The 26561-nt window shown below is 40.8% G+C and overlaps 1 protein-coding gene across 1 annotated transcript; it reads right to left on the reverse strand.

Moving 5' to 3' along the window:
• Positions 1-33: 33 nt before the first annotated feature.
• smtnl (smoothelin, like) lies at positions 34-25369 on the reverse strand. The gene is made up of 9 exons (XM_061073604.1): positions 24683-25369; positions 8198-8279; positions 6708-6992; positions 6537-6590; positions 6390-6450; positions 6152-6298; positions 5929-6052; positions 3762-3913; positions 34-408 (listed from the first exon to the last, which is right to left on the reverse strand). Exons 1-9 carry the CDS (start codon positions 25355-25357, stop codon positions 282-284), a joined length of 1707 nt encoding a protein of 568 aa, XP_060929587.1. The 5' UTR covers positions 25358-25369; the 3' UTR covers positions 34-281.
• Positions 25370-26561: the final 1192 nt, after the last annotated feature.

The raw sequence follows: 26561 nt of genomic DNA on the forward strand, positions 1-26561 counted from the left end.
ACACACACACACACACACACACACACACACACTTATACACTACGTTTCCCCCACGAGACATTTTCCCATCTGTGAGCATTTTTCCTGCACCGTTTGGAGGAGTGTCCACTTATCCACCACCAGGGGACAGCATAGTGTTTTCAAAGTGCGACCATGCCAGCTCTGTATCTCCGTCTAGCTGAGAGGTGAGGAGGAAGAACCCACTGCTGTAGGTGGAGGCTGAAATAGTTTGAGTGTAAAAGGAGAACCGTGGAGGAAGATGGATCCCCGAGGTTTAAGCTTCACTCAAACTTGCGCAGGTGGTTGTAGAGGGACTGGACATATGTGAAAACACACATGGGGTCTGGTTTACGACCCATGATCATCATGTCGTCCACCTCGATCAGCCGATCGCAGCCAGCCTTCACTCTGCACACACAGACAGATAAACACAAGTCAGAGGGGAAGGCTCCTTTTATATGGTTTAACCTAAACCTAAGTTTGATTTAACACCTCATAAAGAGCATTTACGTACAACAAAACAGCCGAAATTCAGAATTGTGGATCAAAATGTGTCAGCTTAATCAATTGAAGGTTGTCCGTTCTATTGTCTAGTAGTCCAAGAAATAACAGGATGTCTAGTAGTCCAAGAAATAACAGGAAATCCAAACTAATATATTAAAATAGCATTTTTTTCTCATTAGCAAATCAAAAAGCAATAATATTAATTGAATATGTATAATACCTACAATAATATTATTAATGATATCAATCATATTAACTCTTAACTCTGAACTACTTTGTTAATGCAAACATGCACCAATCAATTTTTGTTGTCATTTCAGCTGTTGTGATTTTTTACTGTAAATGCTGCTGTCATTCTACATCTGCTGCTACTTTACTCATCCTGTGGATGGACACTACAATAGCAGTTCTCAATAATTTGTTGTACTATTACGGTTCGCACTACACGCATCCTATTGATCCTATGCCTATTTACTGAGTGCTTAATATGTTATGTACGTGTTCTGTTTACACCAAGGATTAGAGAGAAACTGCATTTCAATCCTGCTTGTACATATGGAAGAATTTACAATAAAGTTGACTTTGAGTTCATAATAATACAAAACTGAAAAAGGAGCAAATCCTCAATTGTAAGAACCTAGGAACAGGTTTCATATTTTTGCTCGACCTAGTTTATGATCAAAATGGTTGATTTTCCTTATTTTCAACACTGCGTCATCTGAGAGGTGACGCACATGACTGAGCTGTATCAACAAAAGTTTTACAACCCAGCCAATATTTGTATATCTAACATCATGAAGTTATATATCTAACATCTTGGATACTCATTTTCCTTTACATTCTCACAAACATGTTATGTGTAGGAGGACCTTATATATGTAATAATTCATATGCATTTATTGTCCTATAAGTCTCTGCTCTGTGATCTCCTTAAGAGGTCAACTCTAAAGCTGCCCCCTATATATAAAGGATTGATTCTGTGACCAAGTGAATATTGTTTTTCAGTCAAATCAGCTTAATTCAACAGCAGTCTTAAAATAATAATAATAAATTCATGAATAAAGGGGTATCTTTAAGTCCACGTCCAAACTATGCGCCTGTATAATGTCTAATCTACACAGTGCAGCCTGCTGGAGCAGTATCCGTAACAGTAACAATAAGCCATGCTGTGTGAAGCTATGCGGTCAGGCAACAGGAATGCACGCCCAACACCTAAAAGAAGAAAGTCTGGTGAAGCAGACAGGATCGGCAGGAAAATTGCCATATAAAATGTTTGTGTGGTGTTGTCTCATAAAATACATTGGACTATAAAAATGAAAAACAACAAAGAATATAAATTAAGGAACATTCACCCAGGATAAAATAAAATGAAAAAAGTTATTGTTGATGCACTTAAGATCAGTAAATCCTTAAAGGCAAACTCCAAAAACCACAACAAACTCCCCCAGCAAACAAATGGGTGATTGATGTTTTTGCATAGTTTTTTTTGGACATTTTGGGGAAAATACAGAAAATATTTAACCACTTTCTTGCTGAGGAGCTTGAATCTACTAGTCACATTATTTTTTAGCTATAGATGAGGGCAGAGACAGCACACAATTAGTCTGATTTATCATGACTGGAAACAGAGGGAAGCTGAAAAGCTGGCTCTGTGCACAAATCTGAAAAAAAATCCACAAACCAGCACCTCAGAATCTCACTTACTAACATGAACCACCTCCTTTGTTTAATCTGTTCAAAAACTAGTGTGGAAAAACAATGGGGGACTATTTCTTGGTCGGAAGCAGTCACCACAAATTCTCTGCCTCCAGCTGGTGTTGTGAAGTGGTTATCCTATTTATTTACCCGCCGGAAGCAGGGGGCTGCTTCTTTGTAGAGTTAAAAAATATTCCTGCCAGCCCCCATAAAGCCCCCAAATGAACACGTTGTATCTTATTTTCTTTTGTTTTTCTTGTACACAGACAGAAATGTGTGGTTTTATATGGAGTTATGTGTTGGAACTATTTCTTGAGAAACTTCAGTGGATCAGACAATGTGTCTGTGCAGTGTCTCCAGCCACAGGGCAGGTTGTCAGATAGGTGATAGGTGAGTACAAGTTTAATTAGAAGTCTTTGCAAAAGCGAAAAGTATATAAACCTGACGACCTTAGTGAGTTTTTTAAAGAAGAAAATCTAAGATTTTGAGAATAGAGTTATCATATTTCAGGAATAAGGTTGTAATTTAGCAGAAAGTTGAAATCTTATGAGAATAAATTTGTAATTTAACAAGAAAAAAGAAAGTTTTACTCCTTCTAGATCCAAAACCTTGATAAAAATTCTCAGTGTTTCTTTGAATATCACTCAGATGTAACCAGCAATGTACAGTCGACCACTACCAAACAAATCCTCCTCCACTAGTCTTTGTGTTTCAAAGTTTCTTCCAAAGTCCTGATACTTATGATAATGTAGAGCTGATGTGTCAAAATATTAAAGATTCTTTTTATTATTATTATTTTTTACCTTTTATGTAAAGTGCCTCTAGATAATGTATATTTGGTGCTATACAAATAAAATTGTGATTGAAATTATTTTTGAGGCCTAAAAAGTATAGGTCATTATATAAAATAACTCAACAAGATGCTCCAAACAAATTCTTGTTTTATTTACCCTAGAACGAGCCCTTTATATTTAAATACTTTATATTTATATTGGGAGTGGGTCCTCTCTACGGTGGCCACCTTGTTTTTTACAGTAGCCAAAACTGGACAAACTAAAGACCTTTTGAGGTTTTATGACAACTGAAGGTTACCACAGGTTCCCTTACATGTTTGGAAGGGGAGGATGAGGTGAGGGGTATTCAGCTGCAACATGCAACTTTACCTCTCGATGTCACTAAATGCTACAAACTTACCCTTTAAGTGGCCATTATGATCCTACATTAGTTACAGTCCATAACTCCAGATACACCAAAAACAATTACTCTGGACTTTCTGTGTGAGTACAGATTAAACTGAATGACATACAGGGAGCTAAACTAAAGTAAGCCAACCACCAGTCCATACTTGGCCCAATTCACAGACATTGCAGTGGTATCCCTCCCCTTGAAAGAAAGTAAAGTAAAACTGCCATGCGACACATTCTTGTCAGGTCATATATGATTAAAATGGTCAATTCTACAAAATTTAAAAAAAAAGAATTAATCTGCATCATGTCATAAGAATAAATGGCCACTTCTGAAAAACAACATTCCTTTAAAATGTTGACTTGGCTTTCACTCACTCTGCAGTTCCAAAGGCCAGCTCAAAGTTGTGTTTACGGTTGACGGGCGACAGAATGGTGTAGTCAAACTCAATGGGGAAGAAGGAGTGGACGAGGGCACAGAACGCCATCCCGTCACTCCAGCTGGACGAGAAGTTCTGGATGTCGATGTTCTACGGAGCGACAAAGAAAAAACATTTGGTGATGATGTGGCATGTGTTTCCGTGAGATCATTTCAGACCTCTGTGTACACAGAGAAAAACATTTGAGAGACAGGGAGAGGTAAAAGAAACATGACTTGTAAAACTGACTGGAAGCTCCTCAGAGCTTCATAAAGACATCTCTCCATTCACTGACTGGCCTTTAATTATGATGGATAAAACAGACTTTCTTCGCCTCTCCAGTTTTGGGTCTATTACATGCTTTTGAAGTCATGTCATCTCAAGGCTGCCCTTCATTAGTCTGGAGTTTGCCTTGAATGAAATGCAGCATGTCAAGTCACTGGATGAACATCTCCCTCTCATGTGTAGCGTAATGTTTATTGCTGCCAGTTAATAGCAGTTTAGCTTGACTGTGGCCGTAACCAGAGCCACATGGAGCAGCTGGCACACGGCGCTGTGAAAAGAAAATGGTTCCATGACCTCAACTGCCTCAGCCCTGCACCCTCACATACATACAATTACACACACCTTGGATTTACAAGGATATTCACCTCCATGTACTGCAGCTCTCTGGTTGAAAGGTAGATGATTAACACATTAGCGCAGTGCTATGTGCTGACAGGTTAAAGCTATATGGAGCCAGACTAATTTAAAACCGACTGCTTTTATGTCTCATCTCAGACATACTCAAATTCAAAAGCCCCGTGCTGGATATTTTGCGAACTTCACCCATTTACAACAGACTACATAAACATCACATTTTTGCAGGCCACTTTTTAAAAGCATGCTGTAATTTTTTCCTTTAAAGGGTTTCCTTACTTTTTGCAAGCTTCTGCACATTTATCTCTGTCTGTGCGATTATCTGAAATGTGCATATTCGCTTTCCTTCTGAGAGTTATAGACAAGACAATTGAAACCAGTGTCATGAGTGTGCAGCACGTAGGTCCACAAAGCTGTAGCAATTAGGAAATAAGCTTATGCCTCTAGCATGAAGAGTAGAAGCGGGGGGGGACGGGGGGACGGACCAACCTTGCGTCGTCCAAAGAGTAGGAAATCCATCTACCATCATGTCAAAAGCCCAATAACTACAGTATGTAACTTTTTCCTTCAACCTTTACGGAAAAACAAATGTAGGAACTATATAATTTGTGCTCTTATGGAGACTTAGATGGTGTAACTGTTTCTTTCTTTAACCACAAAAAAAACTCATCTTTGCATATGGTTGAAAAAAATTTGACATGATGTGATATTTGTTGAGCTTTAAATATGTGTTTAATTTTGAAGGGAGCCAGCCAGCTATTATCCCTGTGCTTCTGGTCTAAGCAAGGCAGGGAACATAATATATAAGATTATTACATCTATTCATCTAACTCTTTGAAAGAAAGCAAATTTCAGACATATGCTGCAGATACTTCTCTTCAAAACTGTCATCTGTCAGTGTAACACTATTATGACATGACTTTGCAGTTGAAAAACAGCCAGTCAAGTATAAGTAAAGGGACTAACAGCTGGAAAGAATCTTGAAAAGGATAAAATGAATTTATAAGCCTCTGCTGCTGACTTTAAAGCCCTGCTTCAAACTTCAAACAAAGGATGTGGATACACAGTTTACCACTGCATCTCCATACAAAAATAATGTGATTTAAACTACAATAGAACCAGACACAATGGGTTAGAATCTCAAGCAAACCCTCTTGCAATTAATTTTCATGCTTTGCAGTGAAATGAAGAGTGACTGTCTGGCACTAAGTGAAACCCCATTCTAAAAGGTAATCGATTTTGATCTGTCCTGGAAAATGTGGAGCAATAGCTTAATATTTATTCAATTTGTGGTAAATGGGCTAAAACACTTTAGAAGCTTTGAGTTTATCTGGAGCCAAGTAGTAACTTAAATATATGGATCAAATGTTATGAAATATGGATGAATTGATACTATATTACCTTAAATGCACAGTATATAATGTAATGTGAAGCTACAGAATAACATAATCAGAGTTTTCTCTGCTAGATAATAATAAGTATCATACCTGGTAGCCTATGGTCTTGGATCGGCACCACTCCAGAAGGATCTGTTTGATGCTGCTGGCGCTGGATACCCCAAAACTCTGAGACCGCTTGAGTTTGGATTTGGACTCCACTGGTTTGGTACGGCTGTGCAGGAGAAGTTGGAAAAGAGACAAAAAAGATGCACAAATTTTTTATCTACCATTGTTCCCATGTTGCTAAAATGCAGCATTAAATTGCATTTACCTGATAGTTGCTTCAGAGTCAATTCTTTCAAAAATAGATCGACGAGCCTGAGCACCAATGTTACGAGGCAGAGTCTGTGACCTCACTAGTTCCCTCCTCCTCTCCCCTACCTGTCCATAGGATTTGTCACTGTTTATATCACCATCTCTGCAGGGTGGAGGCACAGAAGTGTAAGACACATATAAAAGATATGAAACCTGTCCTTAAAGATGTCCTTACTCAATCACGCTACACTCACCTTTCATGCTGCTGTAACCCTGCGTAGGTCACTGACTTAGCAGGAGCTGAACTTGTCTTCTCTGTAAGATAAACATTAAGAACAAATCATATCCACAATTCTGCAGTCCAGTACAAGATACTGTATGTGACTGAACGTGCAACTCACCCTGAAGGCCGAGGGCTCTGATAGGTGTAGGGGTCCATGTCTTTACAGAAGATACTAACAGAAACAAATAGAAAAGAAACAGTCAGTTTAAGGATGTTAGAAAATACCTAGATATGTTGTACTAATGTTTAATACGAAAAACAGATCTGTCAAATTGAGTCAGTCAGCTACCTGATTGAAGTGAAGACTCTTCTATTGGTTGAGGCTGGTTGAATGTTGTTATTGAATGACCAGGAGAAGAGGCCTCAAAGTCAGGGGAGGACCGAGAATCAATAGGACTGCTGGGAGAGTTGGGAGAGTTGGGAGAGTTGGGAGAGTTGGGAGAGCCCTTGAGCTCCGCTGTCTTGGTTGTGGCGGTGATGGGAAGGTGAGGCATTCGCATGGCGACAGGGGCTGTGTGCTCGTGTGGGAAATCAACGGGTGGAGAGATCTCTCCGTGTACCAACATTGAATGTTCTAGTTGAATAAAAAGATTTAAAATGATCACATTAATGGAAATTGTCAAAGCACCAAATTTTTGTTATTGTGCAACAGTGATCCAGATCACTATACAATATGTAGTGTGGAAGGGGTTGCCCATGGTAACAAGTCCACAGAAAATTATCCTCTAAAGTTTCTGTCAGTGGATAATTTTAGCCATTTTTAGCTTAGTAGCGTTTTGTCTCACAAACTCTATTCAGTAAATTCGTTTTTTCAGGCTGATAAACTATACATTAACTGCCCAGCAAATAGAAACAAAAATAGACATAGTAAAGGGAGTTTGTTTTATTCAGAAGTTGGTCTAGACCAAAACAGCAAAAAAGGGAGTGAAGATAAAATTGAATAAAATGTAGCTGAAATCAAATAGTTAGTATTCAAGATAAATACAGAAGAAACAAACTAAATGAGAATGATAAATAAATGCAAACAGAAGCAATAGGAAACCTGACATTCAAGTCAGCAGCATATTTTTTGATGTGTGTTCCCTTGTGACTGGTAATTCAACATTTCTGAGTGCCCAGTCAAAATTTCAAACTGAAACTCCCACTGAAGTCAGATTCCTAACACTGCTGTCACCTACCCTACCTCAAAATCCAAGATAGCTGCTCTGAGCATCAACGGTGTTGAAAGTTGACGTGATAAACTTTTTATCATCAGAAGTCTTATTTGTGTCTCATTGAATCAGTCACACAAAGCACTGACAAAGTATCTGTAGACATGATGCTATATTCACTAGATCCACAAAAATACTATGTAAGGTGTTGTTATCAGCTGGTTTTGCTAGCAATGGGTAACCTGGTTAGAGCAAAGCATACTTCTTCTGTCACACACAACACAACCTTTGACTTGTTGTACTGGAACATGGTCACCACGAGATTTTCTCTATCTGGGGAACTAACTACGTTTTTTATAATCCACACTTAATGTTTGTAGCCCAGGCCCTCTGTTAAAATAACTTACACCAACTGTTTTTTCTACACGGGTCACAATGGATATTGAATACATGTCCTCATGAGTAAACTGATCTTCACGTGTAATATCAGTGGACTATCCCTTCAATCGAAAATGTATGCTGTGGTAGCAGACAACCTTTAATAAAGTTGGTTCACATCGTTTTTTTATTTTCATATAAACTGTGAGATGAGCTCTGCCATGGTGTGACACAGTTATGATGTGTTTACCTGTTGTGGCAGCGTGACCATTCTCCAGGCCTGCGTGTCTGGGGGCGGGGTCCACTTCTATTGGCTCTTCTCGCTCAATGCTCTGAAACACACATAGAGTCATATTTAACTAACACACTAACAATGTTTATTGCTTTTTAAGCAGCTTGAGGTCATCTTTTACCTTCACTGGAGAGTAGGATGATTGTAAGTAGATGTTTACGGATAGAACACTGTCCAAGCTGGAAAACAGTATTTGAAACTTGCGTGGTGAATGAATCATTCTGGTATTGATTTGTTGTATTTTTTGCCAAAGGGGATTAAAGTCTGATCCGAACAAAACGGAGTTCTGTGTCAACCTGTTCTATCGCTAATATGTTGTGTTTGAATCAAAGACAAAGAGTCAGGGAATCATGTTCCTCTTGTTTGAACAAAAAATGAATCAAGATGTCCTGTGATTATTGAGTCACTGTTGGACCACTCTATTCAGATTTTAGACTTCTCTCCAAAACATGGGACTTTCTGACATGACTTCAGACAAAACAAATCAACGCAGTGTGACTCAGCTCATACTCGATAGCGGCGCACATTTGGCGGCATGGACTTCAGAGAAGTGTTGTAGGTGTGAGAGGCACCAGTGTTCTGCTCTGTTCTGTGCACCTATCTCCCCCTTGATAAGAACTGCAAAGCCCTTGTTTAAAATCAGGCACTGCTGTCATTGACAGTGACGGGAAAAGCAGCCAAAATCTGTCTGAAGATCTGGCAGCACGACTAAAATGACTGAGATCAGGTTATAATGTCAAACATCATTAGCATCTGGGGTTCAGTGTCTCTGTGACCCCCATTTGTTTACTGTCTCGGTGATCAGAGCCGATCCTCGGTGGAGGCTCGCTTTCCTCTCTCTCCAAACACAATTAGCCACATGGAAACAGCTAATCACCGTACAGAGAAGATACTTCTATCTTAAACTCTTGACCGCACGGCGCTGCTGACCCACATAGGTTGTGGGTCAAGCTGTCACTTTCCATGTGGCAAGATAGACAGAGCAGAGCGCATTGATAGTCCGCCCCTTTGATACAGAACAACACTACTCAGGTCAATAGTGCAGCACTGATAGCTGTGCACGTTTTCTCAAGGTCACATTGTGTGTGTGCTTGTCTCACAAATTTTGAAACGGGAACATAACACACCCTCAGGGAGCCATGTAGGAGGTCCTCTGCTCTTTAACAAGCAACAAATGAACAGCTGCTTGTTTTTCATGTTCTGATGTTGAATACACACCGTCCATGTCTGTGCTGCATTTGACTGAGAATGTTATTTCTCCAATGATGCAGCTGATGCATTCATTCTGTGTTTAGATAAACTCAGCATGTTTGAAAGCCAAACTGCAGCATCTGCCCAAAACCCACTACGTGATCAGATACATATGGAACCTCTTCAACAAGGGTCAGCAAAAGAGGGAAGTGTAAATCTGTTCTCTCAGTTTATAAATCTGTCCAAACAAATTCTTAACAGCACTCTCGGATTTATAATCCCTGCCAAATATTTGTAAACCATCTGCACAGGCTTTTCAAAATAAATCCAGTTTATCTAGGTATTAATGTAAAATGTAAGAATATAATTCATCCTCTAATATTTATATAATATATATGTATATTCCATTGGAGCTTACATTGTGTAGCATCATATTTATTGTGCTTTAATTGGGGCTTGCAGGGAAAACTGGTTTATATTCTAACAGCACGGTTTATAAACCGTGTAAACATTTTTAAACAGAGAGTACAGATCTTTCTTCTTTCTCTTAGATGACCCAAAGGGGGATCTGTAGATAGAGGATATAATTATACAGAAAACCTGAATTAACAAAAACTTCATCTCTGGTCTGGTGCTGGTCAGACAGTGTACAGTGGATTTGGAAATGATGCTGATAATAACAGGTAGTGTACCAAATACCAAAACAACAAACTTAAAGAAGCAAAAATTCTCCATAGAGCACAGTCATTTATCTATTGATGACATAAGCATGTAGATTACAGCAGTTCAAAGTATTTAAGACATTTTAAAATAAAAATAAAAGAGTATTAGGATCTGACAGTACGGAAGGGAAGAGACAGAGAAGAAATTATAATAATTATAATAGGCAACTAATTTCCAGGCAAACTGCTATGGCCTATAACAAAGTGATTATGAATCGGTCGTTCTTAAGTCACCACATGAGAACAATTCGCCTAATTTTAACAATACAAAAAAAGTCAAGTGTCTTGTGTTTAACTTGGGTTTGGTGCCTTTGAGATTTTTTACCTCGAATCCCCTTTGATGCTTGAGAACAAAATCTCCACTTGTGATGGTCACAGGACAACAACCAAATCACATTTAAAAATAGCAGCCCACAATGGACCTGTACTTTGTGCTGAAGAAATAATCCAAATGAAAACTGCTGGCAGTGTGTTGTGTCGATTCTTCATAAGAACAAGGTGCCCTAAGAGAAAAGAGATGTTGTTGGCTGATATGTGAATTTAATATTGCAGTGCTTGGAACACCACAAATATCTTGACCTGATTTACCTCCATTTTTGGTTGAAGGCACAAGATTGCAGAGATGGATATCTGAAAACCTGAACAAACAAAACTAAAGCTAACTAAACTAACAGAGAAACTTAACACAGTCACGCACGCACACACACACACACACACACACACACACACACACACACACACACACACACACACACGCACACACTGCTCACTTAAAATGGCTGGGACAGTGTACATGTGTGTCCGTGGGCTGAGGTAACCTCATAAGAATGCTGTTGGGGGAAGGAATATTTGTGTGTGTGTGTGTGTGTGTGTGTGTATGTGTGTTTGTGTGTGTGTGTGTGCGCGCGTGCGTGCGTGCGTGCGTGTGTGTGTGTGTGAGAGAGAGAGAGAGAGAGAGAGAGAGAGAGAGAGAGAGAATTGTGGGGGGGTGTGGATGGGTTGTCATTTCACAAAGCGGCAATTACACTCCTGAAAGAGGATAGGGGGAAAAAATGAAAACCTTATATTAGCTGGCTATCCAGCAGGAGTAGGGAGACAAATTTCAGAGTGTCTGGCTTTGGGGAGGGGAGCTCCGCTGGCTTAAGTACTGAGATCATCAGACGTCCACTGTGGGTCAGAGGGGGAAATATGATCGCTGTGCTGCTGAGTTTCCAGTAAACTCCCTGGTATCTTGAGGTCTCGCTTTCTGGCAGAACAAACTGGTACACAGTACCGCCGAGGGACCTGTGAACATGATACCTGCGTCACATTTGCTGAAACGAGCATTCGTGAAGACCCACATGATCTGATGTCTGTTGGTAGTGATATGTTGTTTTGAGGATGTCGTTTTCTATTAAAATCCAGACATCAGCAACTCAGCAGCTACAATCTGCACAGCAGACCCATGTTAATATCTGTCTCACCCAGCATGGAAGTGAGGTTGAACTGGTTTCTTCTTTACAATGACCAAATTTCAAACATTTAATTTCTTCCTGGTGCTTTATCAATTCTCCCCTTTTTTCCCAATGTGCCAAATACATCATTTAGGATCATTTTATAAGGATAGGGAATGAAAAGAAAACATTATTTCCTCTACTCATGACTGAAAGTTTATCATCTCTCCAATGTGGACAGGTGATAGGGTTGCAATCATCTACCAGCTCAGTATTGCAAAGTAAATATTTGTACATCGTGTAGCTGTGGATAGATACTATAAACCTGCACCAGCACTATAAAACTGTGTAAATATGCAGCTGCTCTAAAGTGACTCAATGTCCATAGAAGGATGTTAGGTTGTGTGTTAGTTTGTTTGATATTTAGAAGGATTATGCTAACTGCTCCTGAAATTTTGTGGAGGGGTTGGGCATGGGACTCTAGGGGTAAACTGAAATAATATCACATTTTATTTACAGTCTAATAAAGCATTTTTTTTAATCTAATATTTTTTACCAGTGACAGTCCTCGGAACTAGGAACTCTCAGCTGGTGACACCTTCACTGACTCCGACTCTGTACCACACTACAAGTCCAGTTCACTCTATTGGCCGACACGTTTGTATTAGTGTTTGCCCCCTTACTGATAAATGGCTAAAAGTAGGAACGATGACACCAGAATAGACTGAGCTGAGCTGTCAGGAACCCTTGATGGACACAAAGGAGGTGTGTTAACATATATCTGGTCTATTGGCAGCTGGGATCCTGTTACTGTGCTACATGGAATCATATTTGAATATTATTATTTGTATATTTTGTATATTTTGAAAAATTTGCATTCATTCAATGTATGCCTTTGAGCTATAATGCCTCCTGCTTGTTTTCATAATGTATGAATGTGAACATCCTGAAGATCCCTCCGAACGGTACTTTTACTTTTTTTTTTTAAATTGAAGATTCATCAGGTGTGACATAGGATTGGATAACCAGAGGTCTCTCTCTGTTAGCTCCTCTTTCATCCCTCCCTCTCATAAACTGTCCTCTGTCTCTCTCTCTTTTTCTCAGGGAGACATCTGAGCTTCACTGGGCCTTTGGGTGGTGGAGGACGAGAACCCTCGAACAAAGGAGGAAGGCTGGCATCCCTCCAAAGACTACCTGTGTGCATGTGTGTGTGTGTGTGTGTGTGTGTGAGAGTGAAAGATAAATTCATCGCTATGGGCGCCAAACTTAAGTCCTCATTTTAATTAGCTAAATAAATGCACCAACAGAGATTCCCATGAGGCGCATGAAGTCATAATGCAGCCTTTGTGCTCATGGCAGTTATATGAATGTGGAGTTGACAGGAGAGCTTCCATTATTATGAAGCTGGTAAACTGTCATGCATCAATGTCAATTGCAGCCACCACCTTGCAATTTACTATGACAATAATCAAAAAGCACAGGATGCACCAGATACATATGAAGGAAGAAACATGCACTTGTATTCACACAGCTACTGTAAAGCGATCAGACTTCTGCTCAGTCAACAGTTAGAGACAGAGGACTCTGCTCTGTAATTTCCTCCTATAAAGGAATCCTCTCAGAGGAAGAGAAACTCACTCAGACCACCTGTTCTTCAAATATACTCGCACAGACTGCAATTTCTCTGCTCGAAAAATCGCAGGGAACACCAATTTGGGTTGAGGGTGAAAAAATGCGCAGCCTTTGTAGAGAGAAGATATAAAACACAAATTGCAGGTGAGCGCCTCTGAACAGGAGGAGGTTTTCTTTACAAACATAAAAGTTTGTATGAATGGAAGTTACAGTGTCGGCTGCTGACTAGGCCGGATTTCACACGCGCTTCTCTGCTGACGGCATCTTAAATTTCTTTAAACGCCCAAGGTTTAAAGAATTCTGAAACACTTTTAATCTAATTTTTTGCAATTCTCTCCACGTCCTTATTACCATCAATAAATAAGGTCTTCTGGAAAATAAAAGACAGTGTTCGTGGCCCTCTCTGGACTGTAAATCTCGTTCAGACTGAGAAATGAAAGCCAGAAGTTACCAAGCCAATCACAGAAAAGTCGTCTTTTAGCACTTGTCATTGCGAGTTCATGTATTTTGCGGGCGTATTTTTGACAAGGGCTGATAGGAGGGGTTGAGATGTATTGGTTGCATATTTTCAAAGAGTCCCCCACACTTGCTAACAACCCCAGCATTAACATTAAAGACAAAGTAAACTTTCCTCTATTACTAAGATACTTCATCACTTTTTTAAAAATTTTCAGCAGAATTTGATGACAAACTTTGAACCAATAACATGTTTCAGACACCAGGTATTACTTTTGTGTCTTGTGACACTGCAGCTATATAAAACCTAGTTAAATATGATGGATCACATTTGCTATGTATTTGTTATTAGTGATAACTGCCAAATATTAGAAATAAGTAAATTTGAAATCTGCGGAGAAGTTTAACCTCTCTAACCAATCCCATAAACATCATCTCACCATGGTAAATCACACTTTTGTATAAATATATATTTGTAGCATAAACAACATATAACACTTGATGTATTTCCTTATTTGGTGAGTTTTCTCAACTGCTTCTACTCTCAGTGTTAAAGATGTATAGCATAAGATTCATGGAAGAAGAAGAGCTTGGTCTCAGGCCAAGTATCTATGATAAATAGGTCCTGCTCGCTGTGGGGAAAATATCATTTTTCACTCTTGACTTGTACTCACTCTTCTGTAATGTCTCGCTCCAACATGTGGCAACAATAGAGAGTGACTCCCCTGTCTTCCCTCTCCACCTCCCTCCCTCCATCCTCCTCTGCTCTTTCATTCCTGGCAGTGAGGCAGAGGAGGGTGGGATGATGTCTGGAGGAGACATGGCATGCTCACCGCAGGAAGGCAGGAGGTCAGCAAATAAAGACAATCTGTATCACCTCTACCTTAATTCCCAATTGCTGACCAACAGTTGACTAAACTGGATAGGTGGTGTGAGTAAGAGCAGGCGGATCCACCGGTCATTTCAGCTCAGGGATTACATCAATATTGGACAAATCTTCACCTCGTGATTTACATCCAGTGCCAACATTCTGGGCCAGAGCAAGAAGTATTGTGCCTTTTATTGTAGTGGAGGTCTGGATGGTGGACGAGCATTGAAGGGAGTCTGAATCGTCATGCAAGAAACACAACCCTTTTCCAACATTTTAGTTTATTGTAGAACTGTTTTAGGAGGACTCACTAATGACAAGGAATAATTCTGAAGCAGCTCCAGAGCATCAACAGGACAAGAGAACAGAACATTACAAACAGACAATAACGGCCACTGCATAATTAGTCCAATGTAAAATAAAATGCACGCTTCTAATGAAGGAGCCAACCAAAGTAATCTCACTGTTATTATTAGTGCTGATGATCTAAGGTTACAAAATGGAACCATCTCAGCAGAGTAGTAACCCACACAGGTTGAGCTTGAGCCTCGATGTCTCCCAGTTTCATGTCAGTGAAGCAAGGATTCAACTCCAGTCAACACGACTCAACCAAAGACATTGGTTTGGACTTAAATCCTGCAGAATCCTCAGTCCTGGTCTCATGAATTAGCAGACATCAGCTGGAGAAAACATTACCATTGCCCACATTGTGGCATGTACAGTGGTTATACTCAGGCCTGTGACCAGTATGCCTGCAATGAAACACATGTCCACCCACATAGAAGCTACAGAGCTGAATCAGACAGAATCCAATATTTTTTTTTTGTGATTAGCAACTGTTTTAGGACTTTGTTGTTGAGATCTGGTGGAATGTGATGATAAGGCAGCTTCAAACAATGCATTCAGGCATTTTTTAAATAATTTTACAAATGTTTCCTTTGTTTCTATTTCCACTGCACACACTGACAATGCCACTTCATTCTACTGTTGAATTCTACAGCTGTGTTGTATCTGAATGTTTTAAGAATTCATCAAATGTTATTTTCCATTTTTATTCACACTGTATGGCTGCAGTTACTCCTGGGCATATATAAGTGAAAACATGCTAGGCTGCAGTGGGAATTCACAACTGGCATTCTGCTCACCCCCAACACTCCATCACCTTGCCTCTGTGGAGTTTACATTTTGAATTTCCCCCTCACAGTGACTGACAGGCAGATATATTAACTCTAGGCCACGTTTCTTCTCGCTCGTCTCCCGAGCTCCCAGAATGCCCAGAGCAGCAGTTATACCTGAGTCCCCCTCCTGTGATGGGAAACTTGATTTCTGACAAAACCTGAAAATGCCAGGAACCCCTGCTCTCTCACCCGTGACCCCGCACAGTGTCACCCAACCTCTAAAACCGATTTTCCTTTAAGTGCCTTTCGGGCATTATTCCAAAACACTGGGGCAGAGTGCCGCTAAATGAAATTTGTGCGGTGTTCCCAGGTGGATTGAGCTAAAGGGACGACCTTAAAATCTATTCCTGAAGTTGACTTCCAGAAAGGCTTATTTGTTCCACAGGGCAGCAAGGATGACGAGGGTGAGGGGGGTCAGGAGGGTGAGGAGGGTGACCTATCCCACCAGCCAGTCACTTATTAACCTGTTTCCACAGAGATGATGACGGGAACATGGCTTATTGTCTGGAAGTCATTAAGAGAACCAGGGGTAGCCAGGGAGTGGTCACATACCTCTGCTAAACCCCCCAGCAAGTGCGCACACACACACACACACACACACACAGACACACACACACACACACACACACACACACACACACACACACACACACACACACACACACACACACACACACACACACACACTTCACACTTAAGCAATTCTTTATCAGAATAAGTTGGAGAAGTTTATCCAAAGCAGCGCAAAATAGTAGCTTTGATAAGTAGCTTATGTTAAAAAGCGACTCACAAGTAAATACAGGGAGATACAGAATCACGATTTGATCTAAAAAATAAATATATATATATATGTTACTTTTGTAAATATTTGATGTGTTTTTGTTGGTGTTTTTGATCATACTTCAAACTCTGGCTTCAGTCTCACTCATGGCTTTATTAATAGCCACATGGAGACGTGGGGTGGGCTACTGCCAGGAATCCAGCCTTAAAATGCAGGGGGAGACTGGAGTAGAAGGCTGAGGAAGGGGCCATGCAAAGAGGAGAGGAGAGAGGGATGGATGGATGGATGGATGGATGGATGGATGGATGGATGGATGGATGGATGGATGGATGGATGGATGGATGGATGGATGGATGGATGGATGGATGGATGGATGGAATTTGGATACACACAGAGATCAGAAGTTATTTGTCACAGTTAAGAGTCAGTCTTGGAAAGTCTCTAATTTACTAAAGAACTTTACTATACCACATTACACTATACAACACTATGCTATGCTACACTATACAGTACTTCGCTGTGCTACACTACACTATATTATACTTCCCTATATTAAACTATGTCATACTATTTTATTTTATGAACTATACTTTACTGTACTATACTATACTATACTCTACATTTTTATTAGTTTTTACCAATACCCTGCTGATACAGCATATTCATGCCAACACTGTTAGTGTGAACGTGTGCACCAGCAGTTGCCAATCACATTGTAATTCAGCTTGGACTGGGATCAGTGCATCTTAAGTGCTCTGAATGTACAATCTATCCATCAGCCTATTCTCAGACTGTGACTAGACTAAAACACTGCAGGCTAAATGTTGCAGTGGTCCGCTGCTTATGTGCAGATAAGAAAGCAGATAGCATCAAGGCTGAGTTGTGAAATGTTGGGGGGAGATGGAGCCAGTGGGTGCAAAGGGAGGGACGGAGGGAGACAAAGTATCTGGAGGAGTGTTACCTGACGGAATTAACAACCAACACATTCTGAATGATCAGATCATCAACCAGCAGGATAAATACCCACACAGATACCTGATTCCAGTTTTAAATCAATAAAGTGAATTATTAAACGTTTATTGAACTGTGAATTAATGAATTAGCTTAATGTAATTACTGTAAAAATGAGACAAGCACAGATACTTTTCAAAATGAAAACACAGTTTTTAATAAATCATGTTGCTCATTACAATAAACTAATGAAGGAGATTCTTTTATTTCATTGCCTCAATGGACCACAGTGAATAGAAGGACACATGTCCATGGTAATCATATAATAATATATAATTAATAATATAATATTAATGCTATATGCAGCACCATCACATAAAAAAGGTCTGTGTTATCTATAAAGCATATCCTGTAAGCCCATGTAAGAAACATCACAACTTTTCTATCTCCAGTAATCAGCTCTTACATAATATGTGATGCAAGTGCTGTATAGGGTCATAAATCAACGGCAACCTGTCTCTGTGCATTGATAGAGAACATTAGATGACCCCGTGACCTGACTGGGATAATCTGATATACTGCTCATCTGCTAATGAACACACTCACACAGACACACACACACAGACACACACATACACACACACACACACACACACACACACACACACACACACACACACACACACACACACACACACACACACACACACACACACACACACACACACACACACACACGCACACACTAGATGAATGCAGCGTCTGATGCTCTGCTGTGGAGGTATTTGTGGGAAAGAAGTCTAATGAAAGTGTGGAGTCTTGTTAAAGAAAAGGAAATGACAACTATGTCATACATTTATCAGATATATCCCTTATATAAAGAGCTGATTGTAAACCTGTCAACCTCTGACTAATGAAGTTTAACTTGTATGGATCTAGATGTATTGCACACGTTGAAGGATACATAAAAGAGAGCAGTCAAATTAAATTACATTTCTTGATTTCTTGACTTTTAATGCCTCGACTGGGTCAAGTTCCAAAAACACTTGATTCTACATTTGTCACATTGCAACCCACGAGATTATTTCATTAGACTTATCATTGACTGTTTATAATTATGGATGACATGACATCTCAAAAGTGAAGCCACTCATCTTGATTGCCCCCTGGTGGCTGGCTGCAGTATAGGCAATAAACAAAACAAAAGCGCTAAAGTACATATCAAAACCATTTTCTCAAAAATCTATCTATTCTATAATTTTGGGTAATTCTTATCACACTGTGCAACATTTTCTGGGAAGTGATGTTTGAATAACCATTTGATATTTTGAAAAATGGGGTGAACAAGATTGAGCATGTGGGACCTTTTAGCTTAATCCTTGTACAACAGGAGGAAGTGGAGGAGCATCGCTCCTCTTTATGTACAGTCTATGGACTGGCACTGTCTGGTTTCAGTTGTACATCAGGCAGTACACATACTTTTTTCTGGAGCTTTCCTCCACATTGTGCATCTGACAGCTGTATTAATAACACCAGCTGTTACATGACCAAACTCTTGTTATGTGATGGGAACTGAGCTAATTCTGATGAAGATGGACAGATGTGGATGAAGGCCTTAAAAAGTTAAGTGGACCGTGACTAATGTTTTCTTTTTAAGCATATACTATTTATGCTATTAAGAATCATATTTTAAGATCAATAAACTAATCTAATAAACTAATAAATTAATCTAAACTAATCATATTGTACAATGTACAATAATGGCAGATTTCAAACAGAAGTGTCAGCCTCTAGGGGTGAAATGAAAATGAAGGAAGACAGGTGAGAGACAGGAAAAGGTAGAGGAAGAAGTGAAGGAATGTTCCCCATCGGCATGCCGAAGTGTCCTTGGCAAAATACTGAACCCCTAAATGGCTCCTCATAAATGTTGAGTGTACTAAAAATGTAAGTCGCTTCGGACAAAAGCGTCAGCTAAATGACATGTAATGTAATGTAAAGGAATGAGTCAGAGGAGGAAGAGAAAATAGTTGATTCTATAATACCTCCACATTGAATGTACTCCCAATGAAGCAGGAACCCACACAATGGCCCATTGAGACGGCTGCTTTGGCACAGTAATTGGCAACAGCAGTGTCGTCTGCAGACATACAATGTGTGTCGTGTGTTAGTGTGTGCGTGAGGAGGAGAAACAAAGGGGGAAGAGGAGACATTGTTGAGGAGGATTAGGTCTTTGTCCTAATTCTAATCTTCACTTATTCCTGTTGCCCAGAACCATTAGAGGATAGAAAAGAGCCACACAGCTGCCCCTTTACAAACCACAAAAACCTTCCAGATGGACACACACACACACATACACACACACACACACACACACACACACACACACACACACACACACACACACACACACACACACACACACACACACACACACACACACACTGTTATACACAGCTGGGTTTCCATTCAAGCATTTTTATGTGAATGCCGATGTTCTGAGTCAGAAAAGTGGCAACAGAGCCAGTCTAGTATGACACCTTATCAAATATTACAAAAACTATAGTTGTCATATTAATAAGGCAGAATGAGAGCAATATAAAATCTGAAAGTGTATCTACACGCACACACACGCACACGCACTATTCTTTAACTCAGCTGATAAAACAGCTCCAGATCGTTCTCATTTGAAGAAAAGAACGAAGAAAAGGCACAGTCATGCTGTGTAATTCATACAGATTCGTGCTGCAGGTGTTTTCAACATGGAGGAGATGGCGCTGACACACTACAGGGGTGATTTGCAGGTGTGTGCGTGTGTGCAGGTGTTTGTGTCTGTGTGTGTGTTTGTGTGTGTGTGTATGTGTGCGTGTGTGTGTGTGTGTGTGTGTGTGTTTGTGTGTGTGTGTTCTCTGGAGACGGCACTGTAGGTCAGAGTGACGCTGCAGTGTAACAGCTGGAGAGCAGGCTGGAAGACTGACACGCCTATACATGTGTGTGTGTGTGTGTGTGTGTGTGTGTGTGTGTGTGTGTGTGTGTGTGTGTGTGTGTAACTGTCAGTCAGGCCTGTTTTGAACAGCCAACTGTACTTTTTGTGCTGTATCTTCCTCTGGTGTGATTCTGACAGGTCTGTGAGGATGTGGCAGGAAGAGTGAGCTGCAATTATAATCCGAACAGTCGTGTCTTGAGATCCGACCATTTGCACAAAAAGTCATTGTTTGTGCACCGATTCTAGTTTACAGTATTTTCTACATCTCTTGTTTGATATGATCTGTGTGTTACTGCAGCTGACAGCGGGTATCTCCCACACACACAAATACACACGCACACAAAGGTACCCTTGTGTTGTCTAGCTATGACCACATGATTTCACAGAAGAAAACATTCCTCTGTTGTTTCCAACCACATAGTTTGGTAATTGCAGCCAAAAGTGGAACAGCTATTTGCATGTGTGTGCTTTTATAGACTGCAGTTCAATATGTGGCCTTTCACTGGACATGTATTACCATCACACTCTGTATAGACATGTACAAGGATCCACACCCTGCAATCTCTTGTGCTGTTTTCATATGGAACTTGTGAGCTCATGTTTACAACATGGAAAGACGTGTACGCAGTATGCTTGGCGTTCAAAAGGTTGAATCTGAGAACACCGCGGCTAGGAAACAGCTTCACGGTCTCTTAAAGTAGGAAAATAAAGCCTTAATGTCAGAAGGAAGAGAAAGTGCTATTGAGAATTTCAATTAAAATTACAACAACAAACTACATGATTGTAATGGCAATATATTACCCTACCATCCAATAAAAGAAGAGCTTCTCTATATGAACTCTGGGGGGGTTTCATACTGGCTCTCCTAGTGAACGCGGTTACGCAATCTCATTCGAAGACCAAATTTAGGAACAACTGCTCATTCATGCAAATCTTCCAATCAGTCAATAATGTTGCATCAGTGCAGTGTATGCAACCAGACAGACATAGGACCTTCAGGACTAGTTTAAGGATTTTTGCTGCTGATCTGACATGTTCATACAACGTTTTTTTCTAAGAATGGAACCAAAACTCTATACAGCAGCATTTCTGTGGATGGAAATACACTGTTGAGAGAAGTCAGAGGAAACATATCAGACCGGTTGGAGCGGATTGACCTCTAGTAAGTCACATAACCCCCATTTACAACTGACTTTTCATTTCTTACAAACTAGTTCTGATGGAACATACACCCCTGCTCTTACAGTGTAAAATGTCCTGCTCAGTATGTGTCTTGACCACACACAGTAAAATAAATAATAAAAGCAGATCTAAGGGATCCAGGTCAAGATGGTTTGTGTTATGTGCTCTGATGAAAAAAAAAGAGCTATTGGACTCATGCAGTATATCATGTCAGCCATCTCAGTAAAGGTTGATGGAACATATGCTTTTAATAAATACAGCTGTTTACACCAAGTGTGGTAACGTTCATAACTTATGCATAACTGTGACTTGTGTTATACATTTTGCAACCTCCTGGTGTAGCTATAGTGGCTGAACACAGTCAGGCTACATCCACATCCCCACATTTTCATTTGACCTGGTGTTCACACTGCTCTGGAGTTTTGGAGCCGCTAAAACTGAGAAGTATGGAAATGCTGCTGGACCCGTATTTGATTCAAAACCCTGGGTGCTGCGTTTTAGTCTGGATGGGCAGAAACTAAGATGTTTTGAAACGATGACGTAGACACTCACAACCACTTGATCTTTGGGTCTATTCTGTAACGATGTGACCATTGCTGAGTCTTCAGGCTCCTATCACATGACCCTCTTTTGAAGGAAAACAACCAGTGTTAGCCTCTGCTACTAGTGCACAATGCAACATGGGTAATCAATCATAAGAGCTGCTGACCCTTTGTCTTTAAAGCTGATGTGCAGTTAAACTCTACATTTCCCAATGATACAACTGTTTTAATGTGTGGGAGAGGAGTCGTTATTCAAGCAATCTGTGTACAGCACCATGCACATGTATGCGAGTGGTCACTTTATATGTGTGTTAGAATGGACAGGGATTAAAACTGATAGGGAGTCAAAACTTGTGATGACAGAGTTTTAGTTTGAAAACATAGCAGTAATGTAGAAATGTGAAAGAAACAACACAAACTTCTCGGATCTACAGACAGAAGTACATTCCACCATTGAGATGGAAACACTTCATTGAGCGTGTGTTGATTAAAGTGATCCTGTTTTAAAGACACTGAGCACAATGGCAGAAAGAGGATGATAGATTTATGCTGCAATCGCACTTTGAGGTGTTTCTAGAGACATTTTTGCAAACAATGGAAGTGATTCATATTCGTCTTCAGTCTTGCAATTGCACAGTTGCTTAAGAGCTGACTAACAACGCAGACACACTGCTTAAATTAAGTAGCTACTAAATTGCCGAGAAAGGAAGAAAGAAAAGAATGAATACCTGATTGTCTTCAGCTGCTGTGTACTCTCCAATCTCTTCTAAATATTTAGGAAATTCTGACGTAAGAAAGAATTTCCATTCCCTTGTGAAAAAACAATAAATTCTGGAGAATGCCAGGAAAAACTGCACGCTCATCTTCAACTAGCTGATTGATGAGCAGAAAGCACATGACGGAGACACGGTTGAGCCAGGAAATAAAACAAATTAAAATACACAATGACGTGAACAGTGACAGATTGTGTATGTGACTCCAACATGAGTTCCACTCCAGAGGACAAACTTTCATTAGCAGCATTGTATGGTGACAGTTCAAATTTATTCCTGCTAATAACTTAGAAACCGCTGAGCTTTACGACTGTAACTCTTCATTGATGAACTATGATGCAACCCTGATATAGACGGGACATGAAACCACTTCTGACCCACCCTAATACTCTTATCAAGAAGAATGTCAGCTCTCCAGGAACAGAGAAAAAACAGATGTACCTTCAGCGTGAGCCATCACTTTTTGAACTTATCCAGTAGGATTTAAAAGGCTTCCACCAGAGCGGAACCATGCCGTCATTCAGGCGAAACAAGCTTATTGAATATCCCCCAAATAATGACTAACTAGAGCCTTCATTTCATAACACTGATTTCGCATTTTTGACTGGAACCCACAACCACACTGACTGCACCTCCTAGGAGCCTGCTGCACTCATATTACTGTACTTCGTAAATCCTTAAACGTCCCGCTGGAGGCCCATTGTGCAACGCCGTGACACAGCCACTGCTTTGTGTGACACATCGACGCTGCCACAACGCAAACAGCCTCGGTCAAGCTCACTTTCTGCGGGGGCCCTTTCCCAAACTGGAAAATTACATAGCAATTACTGGATTACCTCCTCTGACATTGTATATTACATTTCCACCCATGTTACAAAGTATCTGGCACTAGAGGGCGAGGGGGTGGGTCAGTGCAACTGTGCCAAGAGCTTCTATGTGTAACAGTCCAGGAGGAACTGCAAATTTTCTTGGAAGAGATTCCTGGATGCTTAAGATTTAAGTAGTTGTTGACATGTAAAGCTGTGATTTCCCAGCAGGAGGAATTGAAACTTTAGGGTATTTTCACAGTTCCAGGGGAGTAGGGGAGAATATTAGAAATAATAAAAATTGAAAATACAATCAATTCAATAATTTTTATGTATTGATAAAGTATATTATACACCTCAACATTATGTGTTGCAAGCGACAATGAATGAGAATGAAAGAATAGCATAGCATAACCTACAGCGATCCCAACTAGGGAAAACAAATGTGCTAATTTCTTCTTGTATTCATTTCACAGTAGCAGACACATTTTCTTTGTGCCATTCATCAAACCTTTCATACCTGTTGGTGTAAAGGTCCTTATTTGTTAGTCAGTACATTGATATGCACCCAAAATTGACCTCCTAACGATAAGTTAAAGCAAAAAATGTAAATTACTAAATTAAGGTAGATATAATTAAGAGTAATGGATAAATGTATTGCTAAATGAATAAACCGCTTAAACAGACAAGTAATAGATAACTGATTGAAGCCTGCATTGTTTGCAACATCAAACAGTAGTCCTGAGAAAAGAATGTATGAAACCAAATTAACTTAAATGTCACTAGTAACATGTCGTTTTTTTTATATAAATATACTTAGATCTTAACAAAACATTCAATTTAAAATGTGTGCATGAAGGTGTTTGTTTGACATCAGGACAACAAGGTTGGGACCACTGTGGTTAAAAAAATTCACCACCCACCTCCCAAACATGCAATACTCACGTTTGTCTTGCTGGACACAGCAAACATGGCTCGGCTGGAGAAGCGAGTGGTGGAGGGGCTGCTGCTGGACACTGGGCCTGTCAGCATGGAGGAAACTCTGGAGCCAGCAAGAGGACTGCTGTGACTCGGGGAGGATGAGAAAGTGGCAGGGGGCGATGCAGGGCTCGACTGACCGCTAAGGCCGCTGTAGGTCTGGGCTTGGCTCCCTTGGGTGCAGGGCTGGATGTGGAGCTGAGCCTGGCTCTGAGTGTGAGCCTGACCCTTCCCATACACCACCTCTGTAATCTCCTGATAGTTTTCCTGAATATCATTAAGGTGATTCTTGTGGTTCAGACTGTGATTGTGGTTGCTGTTTGACAGGGTGCTCCTGTCACATGTCATCCCGCTCAGGAGCTCCACCTGTTGCGTCAGAGCTTCCAGCTGACTCCTGAGCTGCCGGTTCTCCTGCTGGAGCTGAACCACTGCTCGTGCTAGTGGTCCGCTCACGTTGGCTGTCTCCTCCAGACGACGCTCCATGCCCAGCTTAAAAGCACTGACGTCCAAGTGGATCTCCCTGATGGCGTCCTGCAGAGTGTTCTCATAACGGGCTAGAGCCGCACAAACTGTCTCCTCCTCTGGCGAAGAGGACCGGGGATGACACAAGTCTCCCATCTCAGCGAGGGATGCTGCTTCCATCTGTACCACTGGTGACCCTCTGGGGAAGGGAGAGACAGCCTGTACGTCTGTTAGATCTTCTGGACACTGGACAATGTGTGGCTTCAGTCAGTGTGCTGAGGGTTTGGCTGGAGGGGGTGGGGACAGACGGACAAGGGTTGGGAGGTGAAAGTTTGCAGGAGGGGGCAATGGTTGGGACGTCCCAGGCTACTCCTCCTTCAGTGAGCTTGACAGATGTCTCCCTGTGTCTTCTCTCTGAAAGCACAAAGGGAACACGACTTGACCTTTGGCTTTTGAGGAGCTGTCAAACTCTTGAAAGAACCATCACTGTTACTTTTTAGTCAGAGGTCATGTTCTGTAGAGAAAAGCAGCAACATTAGATTAAAAAAAAAAAACGAGAGAGTAAAAGTAAAATCACGGCTTGTACAAAATGATTTCATTCAGAATCTCCAAATAAGAACATCTTTAACGGATTCAAACACAACTGCTCTGACTCTGCTGCAGGAAGGAGCAGGATGACAGAAACAAATCATACATCTTTTCCAGCCACTTATGCTTCTTGTTTATGTAAGTGCCATAAAACACAGCAGTGAGGTCATCTTCACCCACAACTGCAACCCACCTACCTCAGCTCTGCTGCGAAGCTCACCAGAGTTCCCTCAGCACTCAGCAGCTCTGTGCGTCATGTGTGTGTGTGTCTGTGCTGCCGGTTTGTTTTAAAGGCTTAGGTTGGTCGCTCCTCTGGCCCAGAAGAGGGAGGAGAGAGGGAGGGATAAAGGAGGAGTGTGGAGGGGAGAAACCACATGGGAAGAGTACGGTAGTAAATGTGAGGAGAGGGAAGGGAAGGAGGGAGGCAGACCGGGCAGCTTTTACATCCTTGTGTAAACTGTGTAAACTTTTGACATAAATCCCTTCCCCTCCTCTTCTCTTTTCTACTCTGTTTCTTTTCTGCACCTCTTCCTACTCCTCTCCTCTTCTATAGTGTGTGTTCCCCTAGAAACAGAGGGACTTGTTTTCCCGCCACAGCACACATAATCAGATTGTTATATGAGAAAATAGTGGGCTGGGTAAAGTGAAAAGCACTGGGTCTGCTGAGTGAATAATTGTTTCTTTAAGTGTGGATCATTGCACCTATGTCATGCATATTGGGCAGGTGTAGAAAAGGAGCTAAAGAGCATGATCATTCACTCAGAAGGTTGGTGGTTTGATCCCCGGCTAGGGAAAA

Source organism: Limanda limanda, chromosome 6, assembly GCF_963576545.1.
Source record: "Limanda limanda chromosome 6, fLimLim1.1, whole genome shotgun sequence".
NCBI lineage: Eukaryota > Metazoa > Chordata > Actinopteri > Pleuronectiformes > Pleuronectidae > Limanda > Limanda limanda.

Coding starts and splice junctions, on each gene's coding strand:
- smtnl (XM_061073604.1), bottom strand. CDS start 25,357: ATGGAAGCAGCATCCCTCGCTGAGATGGGAGACTTGTGTCATCCCCGG. Junction 6,993..8,197: donor TGGTCACGCTGCCACAACAG/GTAAACACATCA, acceptor TTATTCAACTAG/AACATTCAATGTTGGTACAC. Junction 6,451..6,536: donor CAGAGCCCTCGGCCTTCAGG/GTGAGTTGCACG, acceptor TTTATCTTACAG/AGAAGACAAGTTCAGCTCCT.